This window comes from Zootoca vivipara, chromosome 5, assembly GCF_963506605.1.
Source record: "Zootoca vivipara chromosome 5, rZooViv1.1, whole genome shotgun sequence".
Taxonomy (NCBI): domain Eukaryota; kingdom Metazoa; phylum Chordata; class Lepidosauria; order Squamata; family Lacertidae; genus Zootoca; species Zootoca vivipara.
The window spans coordinates 40198539-40221232 of NC_083280.1; the positions used below are offsets into that span (position 1 = coordinate 40198539).

Sequence of the window (22694 nt, forward strand, 5' to 3'; positions counted from 1 at the left end):
GTTCTGCCCATGGGGCTTACTGGGGTCTAAAGTGCATTCTCTAGCCTGTGCTACAGTAAGATAATTTAAAACTCAGTGGCCTTACTGGGGGAGGGATTTTTTTTTTTACAAGTTAATGTGTATTGCTTCACTTACTTCAGACTGTCGTATGACAGCCCTGCTGCATTTGGGATCCCTCCTGCTTTTTATGCTGAGGGGAGGACCTGACCTCTGTCCCAAAGTCCTGCTCTGACAGCATCCTTGTCTGTGGCAGTTTAGCTACACTCCACAGAGATATTTGGGGCCATGAAAACTGGCTGCTAATGGACACCTCAACATCAATTTCCCACCCCATTCTACTGTATTAAAATTTACAGTGCGGGTCTCAATGATACAGAGAGTGTGGAATCCCCCCTGCCAGCGTCCACAAGGGCAGAACCACACCATGCATTTAAAGCACATTCAAAGCACATATGGCATGTGCTGTAATCTGTGGAGCCATGTTTACATCTGCACTGTACCAAAACCTGGTTTGAAGTCAGATTGAAAGGTCTCCAGGTAATGGATAGTGGATCCAGTGGATCAAATGTTGGCATTTGGGGAATTTGGAGGGCAAGCAGTGGCATGTAGAAGGGGTGTGTGTGTGTTACATAGTAAGTAGCTAGAAACCTGGGACTGCCATTGAAGATCTCTTAGTAGGCAAGATGTGGTGGAAGAGGGGCATATTGGGAGTGGGCAGTGATGAGGTTTTTTTTAGTTGCCAATCAGTGGTTCTGCTACTGGTTCCCAGCTCCATGTGGCAAATATCCATATGCATGTCTTAGGTAAGGAGTATGGACCTTCACAGTTATTTAGTGATCCACGCACCAAGATGTCAGATCACATCCTTAACATACATTTAAAGTACATGGCTTTCCCCAGAGAATCCTGAGAACTCTAGTTTGTTACGGGTGCTGGGAATTACAGTTCCGTAAAACACACTTCTTAGGATTCTTTGATGGAAGCCATGAGCTTTAAATGTATGATGTGGGTGTGAATCTGGCTTACTTGGGCTAGGTGACCTTAAAACACATCAGTGAAGCAATCCCACTATATTTTACACAGCTTCTCTGTGTTAGCTTTAAGCCTTATTTTACACATTGAGCAAGTGTGCTGTGCCCATTTATTTGGGCTTGCATTTCAAACATGAGCAGAGGGGGAGAAAAGAGGCTGTCTTTTGAAACTGTGATATTTGACTGCTAAAGATAGTGACTCTCATGGACCTCAGCCGTCATCCCAGCTTGCTTTCTGCGGTTGTGCATTTCTCACTTCTGCTTCCACTGCTTGTTTCCATTTCTGTTCCTCATTAAATTTAAAAAAGTAAAAACACCCAGAGCCAGAATCCATGTTGTTCACTTTTCCCCTCAACTTTCCACATTCCTACATATATGGTTTATATTAAATGTAATCAATATTTTCCCCAAGATTTTGCTGCAGCCCTGATGACACATAGCACTTTTTGGTACAGTATTTCCACTGGGTCTGTATGGGATAAATATTGTTATGTGCTCTCCAGTCTCCAAGCCATACTGAGGAAGGATTGATCTCTCTGGTGGGGGTGGGAATTCAGGGGTGGCTGGTGCCCATTGTGACAGGTAGAGTACAAGGCCAGGAGCCCAAACAGGAGGTGGAGCCAGACTCAGGCTGCTTTCATATCATACTTTTAAAGCACCATGATACCACTTTAAACAGTCATGGCTCCCCCCCCCCCAAGAATTTTGGGAACTACAGCTTGTTAAGGGTGCTGAGGGTTGTTAACTTACAAGATGCCTATTCCTGTCACAAAATTATAGTTCTCTTAACAGTCCATCTTGCTTACAGGGAACTCTGGAAATTGTGACTCTGTGAGGGGGAATAGAGGTCTCCTAACAACTCTTAGCACCCTTAACAAACTACAGCTCCCATAATTCTTTGGGTCAAGCCATAGTGGTTTAAAGTGGTATTACAGTGCTTTAAATTTATGGTATGAATGTGGCCTTAATGAGAGAGAGAATAAACTAATTCTAGTTTTGTTCCCATCATCTTCCCTTCTACAAGGGTAACACTGAGACTAGGAAGAAGGTAAGTAGGAAGAAAGGAAGATAGATGGGGGCTGGCTGAGATTGTTAGAGCAGTACCCCAGTGTCCGTAATAGATGGGCTGCCGTTGGAGTGATTGATATAGGAGGCACACACCATAAGCAGATCAGGAATGTGTGCTAGCAAAAAATATTGTCAAGGTTAAAATCCCCCCAAAGTGTCTTTGCCAACAGTCTACAAGCTACGGTATTATTATGTAGTGATGAACCAATGTAAAGGGGAAAGGGGCTGACACTGAAGGTTAAGTAGGGTTAATATTTGTGAACCAGTAATTTCAGAAGAAATGTGGCAAGTTATTTTTCACACACTGAAAGCTGCTACTCAGTTTCTACAAGTCTGAGAGACAATGCTTTTAAGGTTTCATATGGATGGCAACTCTTGGCTACAAAATTAATTACGTTTTGCAGAATGAATGGCAAGACATAATGGAGATGCATGAGTATAAATGCTGAAAATTTTCATTGTGGTGGGAATGTATGAGGATCCAAGAATATTGGTGTGAAGTGGCTGAAGTAAGAGATTTCTTTTTGGATCCACTTCCTGGCTTTAGCTCTGGTAATTTTTCTAGCAGGTTGTCTAAAAGAAGTGATGGAGGAAGGGGAATGAAAATTCTAGTACTGTAGTAGTAAATGGAAGTTAAACAGAGGGTGTGGGGGAGGGGAAGAGAATAGGGCAAACCAGTAAATGATTGTGCCTGCAGTAAATGGAAGTCAGCCCAGACAGATTGGTTGCTGCCACAGCACTCTTTTTCCCAGAATAGAAAGATTATAGATTATAAACTTCTGTTTGGGGAAAGCCAGGAAAGGACAACAATTTAAGGGACAAGGACAACAATTTAAGGGACAAGGAAGTAAATCCCTTCTCAATGAATTAAATTAATGAATCCCAAATGAAATGCCTATACATAAAGGCTGTTCCATAATCTGTTTGTACCAGAAAATTTTATGGGAAACCTCTACTTTTTCTCCTTTAAGGCATAGGCAAGTGCAGGAGTCAGCAATCTTTTTCAGCCATGGGCCGGTCCACCGTCTCTCAGACCATGTGGTGGGCTGGACTATTTTTTTGGGGGGGGGGAATGAATAAATTCCTATGCCCCACACATAACCCAGAGATGCATTTTAAATAAAAGGACACATTTTACTCATGTAAAAACATGCTGATTTCCGAACTGCCCGCGGGCCAGATTGAGAAGGCAATTGGGCCACACCTGGCCCACGGGCCTTAGGTTGTCTACCCCTGGGCAAGTGTGAGGGGAAAATGTACGCCACTGATTTAGGCTGTATCCAGCGGACTGTAGTTTGTTAACAGTTCTTTGGAGGCAACTACAATTCCCAGGATTCTTTGGGGGGTGCTTAAATATTTGTTGTGTATGTAGCCTAACTCATCTGGACAGAAGCTTTTGCATAGGTTTGTATCATTTGAAACACAGGAGTGCTTGTCTGGTCTGATGTACCTACAGTGCAATCCTATCCATGTCTCATCTGAAATAAGCCCCACTGAGTTTAATGGGGCTTTATGCTTCCAAGGAAAGAGGGCAGAGGGGTACACTCTTGATCTTGCTATTCGTTTGTGAAGACAGAGTTCCTCTCTGTGCAAGTAAGTTAACCAGCTGTCCATTGTTTAAAACTGTTCCTGGGGAGGCAATTGGCTATAGCTGATAATAGTCATGCTTGGTCTGCATACGAACACGCACACACCATACCTTTAAAGTACATTTGAAACACATTCCTTCCCTCAAAGAATTCTGGGCACTGTAGTTCACCCCTCACAGAGCAACTCTTAACAAACTACAGATAAGCCACATCCCTTCCTGCAGGCAGAGAGGAGGCTACTTTTTTCTCTCTTCTTTGCAAGCGCTTCCTCAGTGAGTCTCCTCTCTCTTCCCCCTGAGGGTCCAGTGGGGAGAAGGGGGTCCCGGAAGTGCAGGGAGACTGCATGGGGGTCCCTGTTCAGATCATGCACGGTGGGGGAACTGTGTTTGGATTATTCCATTTTCTTTGAAGCCTATGGCCTAGCTAAACTGAAAAGGCCTGTGCCTGCCTACCTTTTAGGGTACGGTATGAGCTGCTTTTAGGTACCGTAGGTAGCAAATATCTGTTCCGGAACCCTGAAAAAAAATCAAGTGGGAGTTGTATGCATGAAAAGAGAACCAGCCAGGCATGGCAGTTGTGATTCATCTTGAATTGCATTTAGTCAATAGATATATTAGCCAAAGTCTTAATAAAGAAAGACACTGGAGGAGCAGGAGTTTGGATTTGATATCCCGCTTTATCACTACCCGAAGGAGTCTCAAAGTGGCTAACAATCTCCTTTTCCCTTCCTCCTCCACAACAAACACTCTGAGTGAGGCTGAGAGACTTCAAAGAAGTGTGACTAGCCCAAGGTCACCCAGCAGCTGCATGTGGAGGAGCGGAGACGCGAACCCGGTTCCCCAGGTTATGAGTCTACCGCTCTTAACCACTACAACACATTGGCTGAAAATAGTTAGATGTCATCACATGATATTATGATGAGGGCTGATCTGAAGAGTCGAATGAATTTGGTTGGTTCAGGATGATGATATTGGGTTGCAGCTATTAAGATTGCTGCGATCCTTTGATTGTGAATAGGAATCAGGTGTAATTTGAAAGTGTATTTTAAAAAGTATTTTTGGCATGTGGTTCTTTGCATGCTCATTTGTATTCCAATAAAGACCTATCTTGCCGCTTGGAGACTTCAAAACCAACCAACAAACATGCAAACTACAGATAATTGGTTACATAACATTTATGGACTAAAAAAAAAATTACCGATAGCAAATATTGCTTGTATTCATTTGTATGATTTCCATTCCTGACTCTAGACGAACATGTGAATTGTGGCAGTGGCGGTTTCTGTTTCCATTTCTGACCATCCCTAGCTGCTGTAGTGCCAGAGACTTAATTGGAAAGATGGCAAAGGAAGTGACATTGTGTGGACTGAGCTTTCATTGTCTACCACTATATGCTCTTTCTTTCTTTCTTTCTTTCTTTCTTTCTTTCTTTCTTTCTTTCTTTCTTTCTTTCTTTCTTTCTTTCCTTCCTTCCTTCCTTCCTTCCTTCCTTCCTTCCTTCCTTCCTTCCTTCCTTCCTTCCTTCCTTCCTTCCTTCCTTCCTTCCTTCCTTCCTTCTTTCTTTCTTTCTTTCTTTCTTTCTTTCTTTCTTTCTTTCTTTCTTTCTTTTGGAATGATATTTAGCAATATTTGAAACCTATGCTTTGTGGGATGTTTTCAGGCATCTGAAGGTGTGCCGGTGCAGTATTTCAACAACTTGGATGACCTGATAGAGTTTTACAAGAAAGAGAATATGGGTCTGATCCGGAGCCTTAAATTTCCAGTCCAGAAGGAAGAGGAGGAGGCGGCAGAGGAGCCAGAGGAGGAAATGGGTAAGAAATTCAAAACACAGAAGCTTGTGCTCCCAAGATTGTCAGTTTATTGGAAATAACAATGTTAAATTGTCCAGACCTAATCAATAAATCCTGCCACTTGAAGAAGGAATTGTAAATGCTTAGCCTTTGCCCCACTATAAAGGCTGTCTTTCTTACACACACACACACCACAAAATTCAAGGAGCAGGTGGGCAGTACCACAAATCTATAAGGCATGCCAGCAGAAATTTTGACTCACTAAATTAAAGGTAGTCTACCATCCATCTATGGTGACTACCCTCTTAGGGGCTCAATAAATGTCCTGATTTTGCTGCTTGCTTGCATTCACCTTGCACATATTTTGTGCAGGTCTAGGCATTATTATTATTATTATTATTATTATTGCAAATTTGCAGGACAGCAGCTTAAACTGTTCTTAATTTTCTAAATATCTGCCCTCTTGACTATTACTTAGAATCGTTGCTTAGGGTAATACATAATGTTATACAATAGCTAATTGCTTTAAGTAACAGGAATAAGCTGCTACATATCCTATAATGGATTTAAGGTTCATTGGCTGTGCATTTTAAATTCTCTATAACAAAGGCATATTTAGTTCAGTACTTTCACAGGGGTGTCATTTTCAATTTTCTTTTGTTGCATCTATAATTCTTTTCCTATTTCCGATTTTTCTCATTCACTCAGCACATTCATTGTTCTTTGTTCATTAAAGTTTCTTACTTCAGTTTTAAATGTTCTTTTGTGCTTCTAAGCTGCAGAAGGCAGCTTCCGCACCAGGGTCATTTAGTACTGCTAAAACATAGTTTTTATACAGTTATTTGGAATTGCAATGAAAACAGTTGTTTCATATGTTGCTTAATATTTTGTTTATGTGTCCTACCAATGTGGGCCTTGAATTACTATTTCACCATTTTAAAACAAAATAATCAGATTTTTTTTAAAAAATGGAAAGCAATAGTTGTTCTTCTTCTTTTTCTTTGGTGATCACTCGTAGCCGAGTAAGATTGTCTTCCATAAACACGGTTTTAACAATGGGTCTGTAAGTGACTGTGGAGGCGAATTCTGGATCCACACGTCCTTCCACAGTGGGGACATTGGTTTCCAGGCGGGAGTTGATCACGGTGTGGATTTGCCAAGTGTGCCTTCCTCTTAGCATGTTTCTCCCTTGCGTCCTGAGATCGAGTTTCTTCAAAGCCCACGACACCTTTGGTAAAGGCTGTTCTCCAACTGGAGCGCTCGCAGGCCAGTGTTTCCCAGTTTTCAGTGTTTATACCACATTTTTAAAGATTTGCCTTGAGACAGTCTTTAAACCTCTTTTGTTGACCACCAGCATTATGCTTTCCATTTTTAAGTTTGGAATAGAGTAGTTGCTTTGGAAGACAATCATCAAGCAATCCGCACATCATGACCAGTCCAATGAAGTTGATGTTGGAGAATCATTGCTTCAACACTGGTGATCTTTGCTTCTTCCAGTACAATCACACACGCACCTCTCCCTCTTCAGGAAGAGAAACTGATTAATTGAGAGGCAATTCAGTAATGCTGTGTCCTCACAGAACAGAAAGCAATTACAGGATCAGAAGTCATGAAGAGAAAGCTTATACTGTATAGTTAAAGGAACAGTAGTCCTGGAAAAAACCCAGCAACAGTTTGCCAGTCTGTAATGAAGATGCTGACACTGCATTTAAAGTGATAGCAAGCATCACAAATCAGGTCTGAAAAACAACAACACAGAAAAACCTGGCATGAAATGGGTCATCTAGATTCTGTGTAAAAAGTGTGTAAAGGAAGCCTGGCAGTTGCTGACAAAACAGCTAAGGTAGAAGCAACCAAAGCTAGCTGGGGAGAGACTCTGAAAAGTAATATCACACTACTTTAGAAATATCATATTGCTTCCAGCTATGTTTTCATAACCATGGCTGCAGTTCTTGACAATTTGAATTCAGCAAGATCATTGAAAAAAAATTCTAATCTTCTTAAATTTAAATGGTTCAGTTTCTTAATATGCCAGCTGTATTTTGATTGCTCTGCAAGCATAAAGAAAGGAAGCTGATAATTAAGGTTGTGTACTTCCACTGTGGTCTGAAGGTGTACACTGTACATTAAACCTCTTCAAAGCCGCACTAGCTCTGGCTGTGAAATTTGTGAATTCTTCATTGATATTTGGTTCCCAAGAGAATGTATTTTGCAAGGATGTAAATTTTTCCACTGCTTGGTGGATGTGTTTGCTGATGTCAATCTACCATGAGATGTAAAATGATTTATTTCATTTATATCCCACCTTTCCTCTAAGAAGCTCAAGAGTACATGGGGTGTCCCCCCCAGTCCTTGTATCCTCAGAGCAGGGGTACCAACTTGAATAAAATATGGGGGGTAATCCCCACCCCACATAATTAATCACATGATGTGGTACATGCACACCATTTCAGTGGCAATGCCCATCAACTTTTTTGAGGGGCCCCCTCAAATATTTTATGGGTGGCGAAGGGATCTTGGCTCCTAGCAGTTGGCCCCTATGCCTCAGAGTAACCCTGTGGCATAAACCAGCTGAGAGACAGTGAGTCACCCAGTGATTTTCATGTGGATTTGAATCCTCTTAACAGTGCAATCAAAACCCAAGATCTTCCAGGATGAGCGAGTTTGGAATAGGCAGATACTGGGTTGTCTGGCTCAGCCAGTGCTTAGCCAGTGGAATGAAAGCCTGTGGAATAATAATAATAATAATAATAATAATAATAATAATAATAATAATAATTTATACCCCGCCCATCTTGGCTGCTTCCAACAAAATATTTAAATACAATAGTCTATTAAACATTAAAAGCTTCCCTAAACAGGGCTGCCTTCAGATGTCTTCTAAAAGTCTGGTAGTTGTTTTTCTCTTTGACATCTGGTGGGAGGGAATTCCACAGGGCGGGTGCCACTACCGAGAAGCCCCTTTGCCTTGTTCCCTGTAACTTGGCTTCTCACAGCGAGGGAACTGCCAGAAGGCCCTCGGCACTGGACCTCAGTGTCCAGGCAGAATGATGGGTGTAACTGTTTGGGGGGTGGGGCAAGGGTGGGGCAGGTTAAGGAGAGACTTACACCTGTTTCAAAGCTATTTCAGTCATTTCACATGACCTGGCAACCTAGCAGAACTTAGGCCAGCCAAAAGGGTGGTATAAGTAAAACTCTTAAAGGTTTGTTCTCCCTCTGCCAGGCTTAGGACATCGGGGCATCATATGCTGGCTTAGTTTAAGCCAGTGTAAATTCTGTTGATTTACACAGAGTACGGCATAGATACTCTCAGAATAGCACCCAACTGAAAATTCAAAAAGCCATTTAAAAGTAGCATACAAAGACAGCTGGAGAGCTTTTGGATCTTACTCTTTCCTTCCCCTTTGCGACAGATCCTATACCTGTGCCACCTATATTACCTCCACGCAGTATTTCAGTACCGCCTCTGGTAACCGAGGCAAAAGAAGATCTTTCTCCAAATGAACATGCCCAGGTGGTGGAAGTGAGCAAACCATCCCTTTCTGAGACGCTGCTCCAGCGATTACAGCACCAAGACACCAGCAGGTGAGATCTAGCCATTCATTTATTTGAGGAAGTAGAAACCGTAAGTCTAGAAACATATTTTACTACGTTTTGCTTATCACGGCCATTTTGAATAGGGCCCCCTAGGGAGATCCTTTTACTAGGTGCTTCAGTAACAGGAGAAGTTCCATGTGGTGGAATTTTCTTTTTTGTCCATATCTAAAATGTACAGGAGGCTGCCAACCCTAATACTGCAAACACAAAAAATCTGCCACCTGATAAGAGGGTGGGGCTCAAAATTATTTTGCAGATGGCAGCTAAATGAGCTGGCTGGGAGTCCTCTCAGGAAAAGGTTAGAAGGGTTGTTTTTGTGTGGGTTGCAGACAGGAAGGACGCCTTCCTTCCCTCTGTATAAGGAGTTACTCATACATAACATAGTAATGAACAAGAAAGAGATAAATAGCTGGTGGAGCATCATGGTCACAGCTGCAGTCATCTGTGTACTTGCTTGGGAGTCAGTCCCATTGGGCTCAGTAGAACTTACCTCTGAATAAAGGTTCACAGGATCAAGCTGTGCAACACTGAGCTACAAATCAAGGTGCCCCTGCTTTGATTCTTGCCTACAGCATGAACTTTTTAAAAAAGCTTTTTTTGTTCACTTTTATTGCCCCTGTTATATGCAATATTTACCTACAGTACCTTGAAAAAGAATGTTAACAAAGTAGTTTGAACACTCCAAAAATCACTATATGATTGTGACTTATTATTGCAGAAAATCACTATATGATTATGACTTATTATTACAGAAGTGGTGTTGGCAGCTTCCCCCCCAGACAGCTCCTTTCCTTAGGGGAAAAAAAATCATTTTTTTAAAGGATAGGCAGGAGAACTGGGACCTTCTCCCTGCCACAGCTGCCTCCCCTGCTTCCCTTTCTCCCCTTTGTTCTTAGGTCTGATATTACACTAGCTCTCATTCACTAGGATATTTTGCCCGTTTGCAAGCTCATAAGCCTTAGTGGTCTTCCAAGCAGTTTCCCCCCTTTCCTTCACAGTATTCCAGAAGAGCACTTCAAACTCATCCAGGATTATTTGCGAGTTCATGTCACCAGTGATCTTGAGACAGTACAGCAAGCACCTTGGAATCTCCCTCAGCTGAAGAAATTGCTTGCAACACTTTGCAAAGGACTCTTCAGGTAAACACAAGTTAGTCTGGACTCTGGAGGCACATTTCGATTGGTAGCTAACAGGGAAATTCTGCATGTACAGAATTTGTATGTTAAGGCTTTCCTGAAGGCTAGTTTACTGAAGCAATCCTGCTGCAAACCATGTTCCTTTTGGTGGAAGTCTACTCTGTTTGCTGCAGAATCTCACTGACAAATATAGATGTTCCTTTCCCTTTTGAGCACACATGGGAATTACTATCAGCTTAACTCTTGTTATCAGTTCTGCAGCTCTACCCACACACTGACATCCTGTATTGAAGACCTGCATTTTTAGAGCTTCTTGCTTATTTAGCAATGCATACTAGAACTAAATTCAAGTTTCTAAAGACTGGCCATTGCAGCTTGTGATACAGAAAATCAGCACGGCATAATTTCAAGCAGACTCCTTTGGGCTGATTAGCAACAGCGTGTCTGTCTAGCACTACACAGAGAGGTTCTTATGACCACAAATCTCAAATCCATACATTTCTGCTTTCAGCGAGGTGTCTCGTACTCTTCCTTCTCTGGAGTCCTTACAGATGGTGTTTGACCAGCAGCTGCCTCCAGGGATCCATCGACATTCTCAGGTATGATCTGCTGGAGGAGGCAGGAGGTGGAGCAGGTCGAAATGAGTGCATCAAACTGGCAGGGGATGTGGGAAAGCACTTGCTGCATAATTATGCCAAATAACTTGTTCCTTGACTCCAAGGGATGGAGCACACTGCAAGCTTTGGAGTAGGGTCAGTTGCACTGCGCTAGCATTTATTTCTCAGTTCCCTCAGTTTTATAAGGTAAAGTGCAGCAAGGTTCCTCAGACCCAAGACTGCAAGTTTGTTGTTACATCTCTCAGTGTATAGTTTTTCACCACCCTTTTAGGGGAAGGGATATAGCATACCTTCCAACATTCCTCAGATGAAAATAGAGACATTCTGTTCTACAACAGTGTCCCCCATGCAGCTCCTATGTACAGGCGCTGCCCATGGAAAAGGGTATGCTGGCTGAGCTGCTCCAATGGCTGTTGCCAAGAGGAGTATGTAACAATACTGTACCAGCAAATGTCTTGGTTATATGCAAGAGCCTTAGATGATATATTCTAAAACTGCGAGGCTTCTATCAGCAACGTAGTCTCAACAGTTGGCGGCTATGACCACTGCCACTGCGAGAAGGCCACCTCCTTCTCCTCCCCTTGCCCCTGCCTATTCCCACTCCTTTTCCCTGCTTGCAGAATTTTGGACTCTGCACGACATAGTGAGAAGCCATGGCGGCTTAAGGGTTTTCATGACGGGTCCCGGCATTTTCAGGCCAGTTGGAGACTACACTATAGCTTAGTGAGAAAGCATATGCAAAAGGTTCTGGATCTAATCCCTGGCATCTTCAGGTATAGTCCAACCTCCGTGTAAACAAATCAGGATGCATGTTAAATGAGCAGGTTATCTGGATGGGCCCTCTGCATTCCTCTGCCAAGACTTTCCTTCCATCGGCCCACATAAATCAGGTATTCCAAGTACTTCTTCCACCTGTGGCTCTGTAAATGTCACCATTTCAGTTTTCCTACATGGCTCAGCTCTAGGCTGCCTTGGCATCACTTGCTAGCCTCCCCTGCCCAACATGCCAAGTTTGAAAGGCATTGTCTTTGAATTACCTGCTCAGCAAATTCGCTTAAATTCCAGGCTGCAGTGTTTCAGGATGAGGAGACTTGGTGACATAATATAAGGTGTTGCAGTGCTGGCTTTTCTTTCTTTTTTTCTGACACGTATCACAGATTATTTATACTTGTGGTACAATTTCAAGTTTCCACTGAGGGAGAGGGTTACTTCACTGGTACCTAACACTTTTCTTCTTCTGCATTATTTCCACTAGCCATCTTGTGACGCCACCCGTGGAAAACTTGTCCAGTTGACTGGCTTGCTGTCTTCCATTGAAGACAAGGTATGGCGATGTTTGTTTTAATTAGTTTTAACTGCTTTTAATACTGAACTTCCAGCTGTTGTAAGCCACTCTTGGACCAGCTGCTGAAGGGCAAGTAATGAGTTCGACACTGGAAACAACAATTCTACATTTATTTTATTTATCTACTCTTTATTTTCCAGTAGCTTTATTCATACACCTGCCATTCTTATGTCTATGTTTTCTTTATCCCAGCACTTATTGAGGGAAATAGGGTGGGAGTGGGGAGGCCAGAAACCTTTTGACATGAAATTCTCTTTTCTTCTGCTAGCTCTTGTACTAAAGGCTCTTGTAAGGTGTCTAGCCTCCTTCCTTTCAAACAAATCATAGGTCAAACTCCCAAGCTTCTCCTTTCCATAGATCTGGGCCCCAACTGCACCATACATTTAAAGCAGTGTCATACCACCTTAAAGAGTCATGGCTTCCCCCCAATGAATCCTGGGAGCTGTACTTTGTTAAAGGGTGCTGAGAATTGATCCTCTTACAGAGCTACAATTACAAGAGTTCCATGGGGAAAGGGATAGATGGTTAAACCGCTCTGGAAATTGCATCTCTGTGAACGGAACAGGGGTCCCCTAACCACTCTTAGCATCCTTAACAACTGACTCTCTGTTTCTCATTTTTACCAATCTTATGGTCAATTATCCGCATTTCCACGTCAGTTGGTCACTATTATTTTTAAAGTCCTCCTGAAAATTCATCAACATTTTAGTGCAATTTTTTCTTAATATATACATTTTTTTGTAATATATACATTTTTAAAAAGCAGTTTCCCCTAATGTAATGACTTTTTCTATTCTAGTTTCATTAATAAATGCCTTTTAATGCCCACTTTACATTAGTATGTATTTTTGTATATGGCCTTTTAAACTGGGGTTAATTGTTTTTTATTGTTATTGTGTTACGTATTTTTGCGTTTGTGTATTGTAAAACTCCCTATGAACCTTGGATGAAGGGTGATATAGTAATTTAATCTCAGTAATAATAATCTCAGTTTCTTCCTAATTAATTTGAAAATCTGAATTTCTGTCGCTAAATCAGGGTGCTGATCTGGACATTATGACATGGATTGTCTTAATCTGGGATCTCTCCAACTGCAGTTTAGGCATAGCTGCCAAGTTATCCCTTTTTTTAAGGGAAATTCCCTTATGCTGAATAGGCTTCCTCGTGAGAAAAGGGAAAACTTGGCAGCTATGGTTTAGGACTTTCAAATAGAAATCTATGTGCTTGCATTTTTACAGGTGAAAAAATTGTTGATTGAAGGGCCCGACTCAACACATCGACGTTCGCTTATCCCTCCTGTAACTTTTGAGGTGAATTTTATTTTTCCCCTCCAGTAGTATAGTAAGTTTTTATAATGCTATAGAGAAGCACCGTGACTGTCAGAACAGCATGTTGAGTGGTATTAAATGTCATTTGTGGGCTAGTGCAAGAGTTAGGACTAGCATAAGAGGACCCACCGTTGCTTCCCCCAGGATGTGTGTCCTGCGCTAGACCCAAATCTGTACTGGAGGCTCGGAGAAAACCACAGAACAAATAGGGGATGCAGTGGGAGAAGAGGGGGAGGTCATTCTATAGAATAATGAGAAATCTGTGTGCTGATGGAGCAATCTGCCTAGCCCTACATTGACTATAACCCCATGTTTTTAATTCATTGGTACAGTGCTCTCCTAAAAAAAAAAACATTCCATGTTCACTCAACCAAAGTTCCTCATTACAGTACTATATATAGTGCCGCAGTACTGTATAGTGCCGCAGCAAAATCTGCATACTGGATATATATATTTATGTTTGCATGTAATTATGCAGTGCTAAGAGCTGCATTTATTAATAATGTTTTCCTTTTCTCATAGGTGAAAACTGATTCTCTAGGAATTCCATCCAAAATACATCTTAAGGTAGATGTTGAGTTAGGAAAACTCATTATCAAGAAAGCTAAGGATGGCCCTGAAGACAAGTTCTACCCTCACAATAAAAGTAAGATACTGGGCTCATTTGAGATGGGTGAGAACACTGGGATTCACTGAATATTTTTGCTGATATTCCAGAGATCTGGCAGCCAACAGTACAGGAAATGTGTTTTACAATGGCAGTTATAAATTATCAGTGCACAGTTTTTAAAGTTGTTTACTTCTGAGTTTTCTGGGTTTGAGCAAATCTTACCTCCACACACCTCCATTCATGAGTGCAAAGGAAATAGGTAGAAACACAACTGTAAAAGAATTGAAAGCTTTGAGGAAGTAGTGGAAAGAGGAGAGCAGAAAGGGAATATTGAGGTCCCCTCCCAACACCCCACCCAAACAAATAATCTGTGATACTGAATAGAGCAGTTCGGCACCTGGTTTTTCCCAATTTGTTGGATTAGCTGCATATCAGATAAACCCAATTTTACAGCGGTGAAATGTTGAGGTTGAGGTTGTTTAAGGGTGTCATGTGGACTACACAAATTAAAGAGGAATGCAAACATTCAGTAAACAGCTGCAAACACTCAATAAATTCTAGTGTGGGCAAGCCCTTCAAGTGTTTGGGGCCATAGAACCTACACAATATTCCTTTGTGCTGAGCAGTTTCAGTGTTTCATGACCACAAAGTGTTCCAGCAATAGTTAGGCCTTGAAACCATAACAAACTTGTACCTCAGGCTCAGTCTTAAATTGCTGTCATTTTTTTTAATCTAACCTTATTCATCATAGACCAGGAGGTTATAAATAGCACTGGAGTTTACAACTTCATTTACACAGACATGTATCAGCATTGTAGTACATTTCGCTTCAGAATTTGAGCTGCCAGAACCAGTGTTCTCTTGCTTCTTCTTAGTTCTACAGCTCATCAAGTCTCAGAAGTTTCCTAACAAGCTGGTAATTGTAGTGGAAACAGAAAAAGAGAAAACACACCGAAAAGAATATGTATTTGCTGATTCTAAGGTAAATTCCTCACTATGGGTACTTGTGCACACTGAGCCCTTTAACACAGGCAAGGCATTGCTATTTATGACATTATTTTGCTATTTTTTTAAAAAAAATGAGAAAAATGTAAAGAGAGAAAACAATCAAATTCTGTCCCCCATCCCTAGTAAGAGAAACTGGCCAGTGGTGTAGCGGCGGTTGGCAGTGCCCGGGGGGAGGTGGCACCCCTATATGGTATTCAATAACATATTCTATATGTCAGTTTCTGGACAAGAATGTTGGCATCTTTGTGTGCCTGTGCCCTGTGCCAGCAACATGGTACTCTCCCATCATCTCTGACCATTGGCCGTGCTGGCTGGGCTCATGGAAGTTGTCGTCCAGCAACATCTGCAGGGCACTACATTGACTCCCCCTACCCTATACCAAAGATAAAACTAAGTGAATTCTTTTAAGGGCTCTCATCCATTCAGTTTAAATAAAGCTAGAATATATCCAGAGAACGTTTCCTAAGCATAAGTGAGTGTAATAAAAATTATACAGTAATATGAGTCATGCTTATCCTTTGTGTTTGCACAGGGTCAAGGAAATTGGCAGATTAGATCTCACTCATTCATTGTAATAGATGAAAGGAGAATACAAACTTCAGCTCTGGAGCAGCTTAGTGAAAATTTGTTGAACTGCCTTCAATCTTCACGTAATTTAAGTAAAAGAATGACTGGAACGGATGCATAGCTAATGTGGTACTCTCCAGATATTGCAAACTATAATACTGTAGTCATTAGCCCTCTGCCGGATGGCCAGTGGCCAGCAATGATGGGCACTGTATTCCACAACATCTGAGGTGGGCACCATGTTGGCTGCCCCAGAACCCAAGCATTCACGTACTTATCCTGGTTTTTAACTTCAGAAGAATCTGAATTTTTCAAAATTCAGCAACAGCATGACTAGTCCTTGCCACATGGCACGCCACCATGTGGGAGGAATTTGCTCCAGCCTCCTTGTAACAAGTGTAATCTTATTAGCTAGGTTCCTTTGTATTTTGCTCTTCCATTTTCAGAAGAGAGAAGGCTTCTGCCAACTTTTACAGCAAATGAAGAATAAGCATTCTGAGCAGCCAGAGCCTGATATGATCACCATCTTCATTGGGACCTGGAACCTAGGTATACATTTTATTTTGGTGTCCCAATCTTTGCTGTTTAGATTCCTACAAGTTTTGTCTCAATGAATTTCCGATGAAGTTTAGCATGTTTGTGCTGCGTGGTTCAAAAGTAACCATAACACAGCTTTGCCAGCTACCCTCATTGCTATACTCCTTTATTGCTTGAACATCTCTGTCATTTAATGTATTGCCTTCTTTTGTATAAGAGAATCATCAGATAGGCAGATCCCTCTATTTCTGGAATATCCAAACATGGTGTTTGCCAGATGTTGTGGGACTTCCATCATCCCTGACCATTGACCGTGTTGCTGGGGCTGATGGAAGTTGGGAGTTCAACAACATCTCAAGGGCACCTCAATGGCTACTCCTTTTCTGAGAGAGGATCCTATTTCTAAGAGCTGGGTGACAGGGTGGGGGAATCAACAAGGACAAACCTCCCCACAGTAATTTTTCTGCTGAATTAAACATCTGCTAGGAAAGGAGGTGGTGACTTGTCCATCAGAGAAATGCATATAAAATGTGGCACAAAGCATATTATCCATGTGTGTATGTCCATGTTAGATTCTGCATGTTGTGTAAACCATATAAAAGCTATCTCCTCATGGGCTAGTGGAGAGTTGCTGGACAGCCCAGTGGTGGAGCTCTTGCTTTGCATGTAGAAGGTCCTTAGCACCTCTGAGAAGGGCTGGGAAAACTTCCTGTAAACAATACTGCGCTAGATGGATCAGTTTCATGTTGGTTTTGGATTTGTCCTTCTAGGTGATGCTCCTCCACCAAAGAAGATCAGCTCCTGGTTTCTCTCTAAGGGGCAGGGGAAGACCCGAGATGACACAGCTGACTACATTCCACATGACATCTATGTGATTGGCACACAGGAGGACTCTCTGGGAGAGAAAGAATGGCAAGAGATTCTAAGACAATCCTTGCAAGAGATTACAAGTATCAGCTTCAAAGTGGTAAGGAAAGAGATTTTTATTCTGACACTTAAAGCTTAAAGCAAAACAGGGATAGTAGACTTCACTAGCAATGTATATCATCCACATTGCCTGCATACTTGCTTCTTGAAGAAAATTTAGATATTGTTTCTGAAGGCTGTTAGATATATTAGACATCTAATAATAATAATAATTAATAATAATAATAATTTTATTATTTATATCCTGCCCATCTGGCTGGGTTTCCCCAGCCACTCTACAGCACATATTTTATTGGGGTCAAAAATCTTATGCCACTAATTATCGTTCTACGCTGGATGTTAAAGATCAAAATTGATTCTGCTTCTCATCTCTAATATTAGGTAAAATATAGTTTGGGTATAATATGGGGAGGGCACCCTGTGCTTCACTTGAATTTATGCTATTGCTATAAATGCTGTTCCCCATAAGCAGGAATATGCTGCGCCAGTTGTTATGGAAAAGCAGGGCATATCTTGAACCCAACTTCCATTCCGTAGTTTCTTTCTGTACGCAATGAGGGTCACATCCGCACCCCACATTTAAAGCGCAAAGTTTCCCCTGAAGAATAATGGGAACTGTAGTTTACCCCTCAAAGAGCTACGATTCTCATTCACATTATACAAATTATGGTCTCCAGGATTCTTTGGGGGAAGTCATGTGCATTAAATGTGCTTTAGTGTGGATGTGGACTCAGTAGCGTTCTCATTTGGGTCGCATGCTTAGACAATAGAAAACTGCCTTATACTGACCATTGGTACATCTAGCTCAGTAGTGTCTGCACTGACCGGCAGCAGCTGTCCAGGGTTTCAGATAGGGGATATTCCCACCCCTACCTGGAGATGCCAAGGGTTGAATTGGGACCTTCTGCATACAAAGCAGGTACTTTGTCAATGAACTACAGCCCTTCCCCTAAAATGAGAACCAAAGGTATGTTTGAAGAGGATTTAGTATAGATCTCTGTCTGTCATAATACAAATAACCTTTTCTATGGCTTTAGGCTATATTACATTCAGTTGCATCAAACTATGTGACAGCTGTCTTCCTTTTTCCTGATTAGGTTGCAATCCATACCCTCTGGAACATCAGGATTGTTGTCCTGGCCAAGCCAGAACATGAGAATCGCATAAGCCACCTCTGCATTGACAACGTGAAGACAGGAATTGCAAACAGACTGGGTAAGGCTTAGACAATATGATGTACTTAACAGACACTCTCATCACAACAAGTCTCCCAAGGTTGAAAGATATGCAGAGAGGTGTTTTCAGTACCTGCTTCCCAGCGATGGGATTTCCTGCCCTAAGACCTGAGCCCAAGGTTCATTTGTGCATGATTCTAACGGTACCATTTAGGGTTGTCTCTCTGTGTGAAGTGGGGCCACCACTTCCAAAGCCTTGCAGGCTTACCTTTTTTTGGCCACATAGATCCCATCCATCCCCTACATTGGACCTCAAAGGTTATACATTCAAATAAATGAGAAGAAGCCAAAGAATGAAACAGAATATGAGAGAGTATAATAAGATATGCTTCTTTTCATGACCACTCTGGAAAGTCACTGCTTCCTCTTTCAACTTTGCCAGCATAATTACTGATACTGATATCCTTTGGAAATGTACTATAGCTGATATAATCCTACACTGATTTGTGCTCGTGTACTCACATGCAATAATGTACTCTCAGTGTTAGAGGTGTGCTCATCAATGTGCTCCCACAAATCATTCCATTGATACTGTCATAAGTCAGATCAGATGTGAGTATGATGGGAATTCAGGAATGCCTTGCATTCTTGCAAATATATATAAATCCTTTTTCCACTACAATTTTATTCACAGGAATAATTTGCAGGAACTGTCCCATCAATGAAAACTGTAGGGTTTCTTGCTCTGCTGAAAAATCCGTAACTGGAAGAATAGAACTTTCTTTGATTGCAGAGGGAAATTCATCTTTCACTTTCTTTCCTAAGCTTTTGGAAGAAAATATTCAGTGGAACTTTGTGTTACACAAATGTGAAGTCCTGCTGTTCTGGTTTCTTCTTCTCCGCATCTGCTACTCTACTTTAGAAGTCTTTTGCTGTTCTAGTTAGCCCTGGGGGTTGGATTGATTTCTCAACATCTCTGTTTCTTGTTTTGTTTTACCTCTCAGGTAACAAAGGAGCTGTTGGGGTGTCATTCATGTTTAATGGAACCTCCTTTGGTTTTGTGAACAGCCATTTGACTTCAGGAAGTGAGAAGAAACACAGGTAAAATTCTGAGGGCCATTAGAGAACCTTGCAGTTGCTGGTAGAGGGGTTCCTATCAGTACAAATATTCAAATTAGATGTGACAGCTTGGTAGTGGTGACAGGTATTATTTGAACAAGAAAAGAAGCACATGGGAAGGATTTCAAATAGTCCCGCTTGCATGTCTTATCTCTAGGCATTTAGTACCTACAACCAATTTTAAGAATAAAATAGCATAAAGGGGGCCCAGCTGGAGCAAATCAACAATCCATCTAGTTCAGGGATGAGGAAAGGGAGAATCCTTTCCTCTATTTACCTCTTCACAAAGATCTGCACCACTGAAGGTGCTGGTTTCTGTAAAAAGCACATTTGGACAGCAAATAGCAGCCAGGGTGTGGGGTGGAATTTTGCACAGGGAATATATATTTTTTAAAGAAAAACTTCTTCCCATTCACCGCAGTCCCAATCTGGATTGGGGCCCTGTGCAGGTGCTTTTTCTGACAAAAGAAAGTGGCCAGTGCTAAGCATGCTGTTAATGACCATGACCTGCATTCTTTGGAGCAAGAAGCCCCACTGAAGTATGGGACACATAGAATCTATTCAAAAAGCTTTTATTTCTATACAAAGAGGCACAGATTATTTATCTTGGGCCAGATGGTTATTTGGCACAAAGACCTGAGGCTGCAGTCCTGCTGGGCATGTAAACAAAATTCACAAACATTGGCAGATAAGTAAACATGTCTTCATTTTTCTGGGGTGAAAATTTCAATGCACCAGAGAGTTGCTATACAGCATCTCCCCACCATGTGCAACTCAACAGTAATATACACACATGGCCATGGACACAGGCTACAAACTGTAGCTAGATAGTTGAAGAATTTGTAACTGTGATTGTACAATGTCTTCTTTTTCTAAAAACAAGTGAATAGCTGAAGATTGGGTTTCCATTGTTGTTTCTTCCTGTGGTTTAGAAGGGAACATTCCAGTAAAACAGGAACAGAGGGGTTGTAACTATTTGTGCTTACAGGTCTCGCTTGTTTGTTGACTCAATGTATAGCCCTCCCTTTGCTGTGTGCTCCAGGAATAGAAACCATGCAAACATGCCAATATAAAGCAGAAGAGTCGAGCTGTGTTATAACGCAGTACTTTTCCGTCTTCACATGCCCCAATTTTTGCTTCCTGAAGTAGTTGCAAATTCCCATGGCAACACATATTTCAAGGTCTTCCTTCTGTCCCCTGGCATACTCATAGAGTGCAACAATGTACCCCAGGCTTGCCAGTTGTTCCGTATTATTTGTTTGTGCGAGACCCAATATTGCAATAGCTGTGAAGGCATTGAAGCACTCCTGACTACTTAGCAGAAAATAAATACAAATAAATAATAAATAAATTCACACAGAGACAGTATGTATGGTAAATTAAAGCTGCCACTATTTCTGCAGATTTGATTGCATTAGGGCATTTGAATGGAGGATCTTATTCCCAGAGCGCTTTTGGTTGTGTAAAGGCAACAACTTTTCAGAGATTTGGAAGCAATAATGTTGAATTGCTGCTAAATGCATTTCTTTTTTGCATTGTACCATATTCTCTGGTCAATCAGTTTAAAGCAAGGTCTACCTGGAAGCCGGCAAGAGGGAAATACAAGAAGCTCTCAGAAATGCAGCTACTGTAGCACTATTGTAATGCATTGTATGCAGATGTTTAAGACAGCTGTTGTATAGTGCTACTGGTGGCAAATACACACATACAGTCATAACTTGGAAGTTGAACGGAATCCGTTCCGGAAGTCCAACTTCCAAAATGTTTGGAGATCAAAGCACGGCTTCCGATTGGGTGCAGGAAGCTCCTGCAGCCAATCAGAAGCCATGGAAGCCCCGTCAGACATTCGGGTTCCAAAGAATGTTTGCAAACCGGGAACACTCACTTTCGGGTTTGCGGCGTTCAGGAGCCAAAACATCTGAGTACCAAGGTGTTTGGGAACCAAGGTACGACTGTACATACATATACACACAGAACTATTTTCAAAGGTTTTTCTTAATTTTTGTGTGTCCTACAGTGAAATGTGTGTATATATATATATATATATATATCCACTTAAAGATGCCCCTTTTAAAATACTACAAAAATATCTGCATCTCTCCCTGCAAAAATATACTGCATCTCTCCCTGGCATTTAAATAGCTCTTACTTTTTATTCAATACATTTAAATAGTATGTGCTTTCTCTTTTTTCTACAGTGAATGCCATAAAAAAAAAAAAGCTTTCCTTTAGAGGAAACGGACTATACCACAAGCTGCTGACCCTTCAAGTTTAGACCAGTTTCACCAGTCGATTAACTCTCAGTAGGAAACAGAAAAACAGAACCTATAAACCTTTCCTTCTGGCAACCAAGCAGCTACTTCTTCCATTTCATCGAATCATAGAGTCGGAAGAGACCACAAGGGCCATCCAGTCCAACCCCCTGCCAAGCAGGAAACACCATCAAAGCATTTCTGACGGATGGCTGTCAAGCCTCTACTTAAAGACCTCCAAAGAAGGAGACTCCACCACACTCCTTGGTAGCAAATTCCACTGCTGAACAGCTCTTACTGCCAGCTAGCGGCCAAAGTTGAAATCAGATAGTTCCATAGTAATGCACAGACAAGTTACTCCTATAGCTATACAGAACTGATTGTCTGGCTGTATTTTGCCTTTGGGAGGTTGAGGCTTTAGCCAGAGCCAAGACAGGGAAAGATTCATGGGCTCATCTACTCCACTATTGTCTTGAGGCAACTGTCTCTGCTGATAATGCTGCAGGTGATAGGCCATATAATAAAATGGTATACTGAACGTTGTTCTTGTGTTTTAATAGGCGAACCAGAACTACACAAGTATTCTGCGGTTTCTATCGCTGGGAGACAAGAAGTTGAGTCCATTTAATATCACCCACCGGTTTACTCATCTCTTTTGGCTGGGAGACCTGAACTATCGCCTAGAGTTGCCCACAGCGGTTAGAGAGCCTGTTTATTTATTATTGCATTTTATTATTACATTTCTATCCCACATTTCCTCCAAGGAGTTCAAGGTGGTGTACATGGTCCTTGTCCTCCTAGTTTTATCCTCACAGCAAACCCCAAGGTTCCCCAGTAAGCTTCATAGCTGAGTGGGGATTTGAACCCTGGTTTCCCAAGTCCTAGTCCAGCACTCTGCTACTTAGCTAATAGTACTTTGCATTCATGGGCATTCTACATACATTAGCCTGGCTATCTCTTACAATAACTTTGCAAAGTAGACTTCTGTTTTTATATTGT

The 22694-nt window shown here is 41.6% G+C and overlaps 1 protein-coding gene across 1 annotated transcript in view; it reads left to right on the forward strand.

Moving 5' to 3' along the window:
- Positions 1-22694, forward strand: part of INPP5D (inositol polyphosphate-5-phosphatase D) — a 59946-nt gene that overhangs the window by 18634 nt on the left and 18618 nt on the right. Inside the window, exons 3-16 of the mRNA XM_060274655.1 lie at positions 5348-5498; positions 8891-9062; positions 10073-10213; positions 10722-10809; positions 12083-12151; positions 13411-13482; positions 14023-14146; positions 14986-15092; positions 16132-16234; positions 16993-17189; positions 18247-18364; positions 19329-19425; position 19796; positions 22256-22393. Of these exons, the coding sequence (XP_060130638.1) occupies positions 5348-5498; positions 8891-9062; positions 10073-10213; positions 10722-10809; positions 12083-12151; positions 13411-13482; positions 14023-14146; positions 14986-15092; positions 16132-16234; positions 16993-17189; positions 18247-18364; positions 19329-19425; position 19796; positions 22256-22393 (1578 nt within the window). The remainder of the gene's footprint in view (positions 1-5347; positions 5499-8890; positions 9063-10072; positions 10214-10721; positions 10810-12082; positions 12152-13410; positions 13483-14022; positions 14147-14985; positions 15093-16131; positions 16235-16992; positions 17190-18246; positions 18365-19328; positions 19426-19795; positions 19797-22255; positions 22394-22694) is intronic.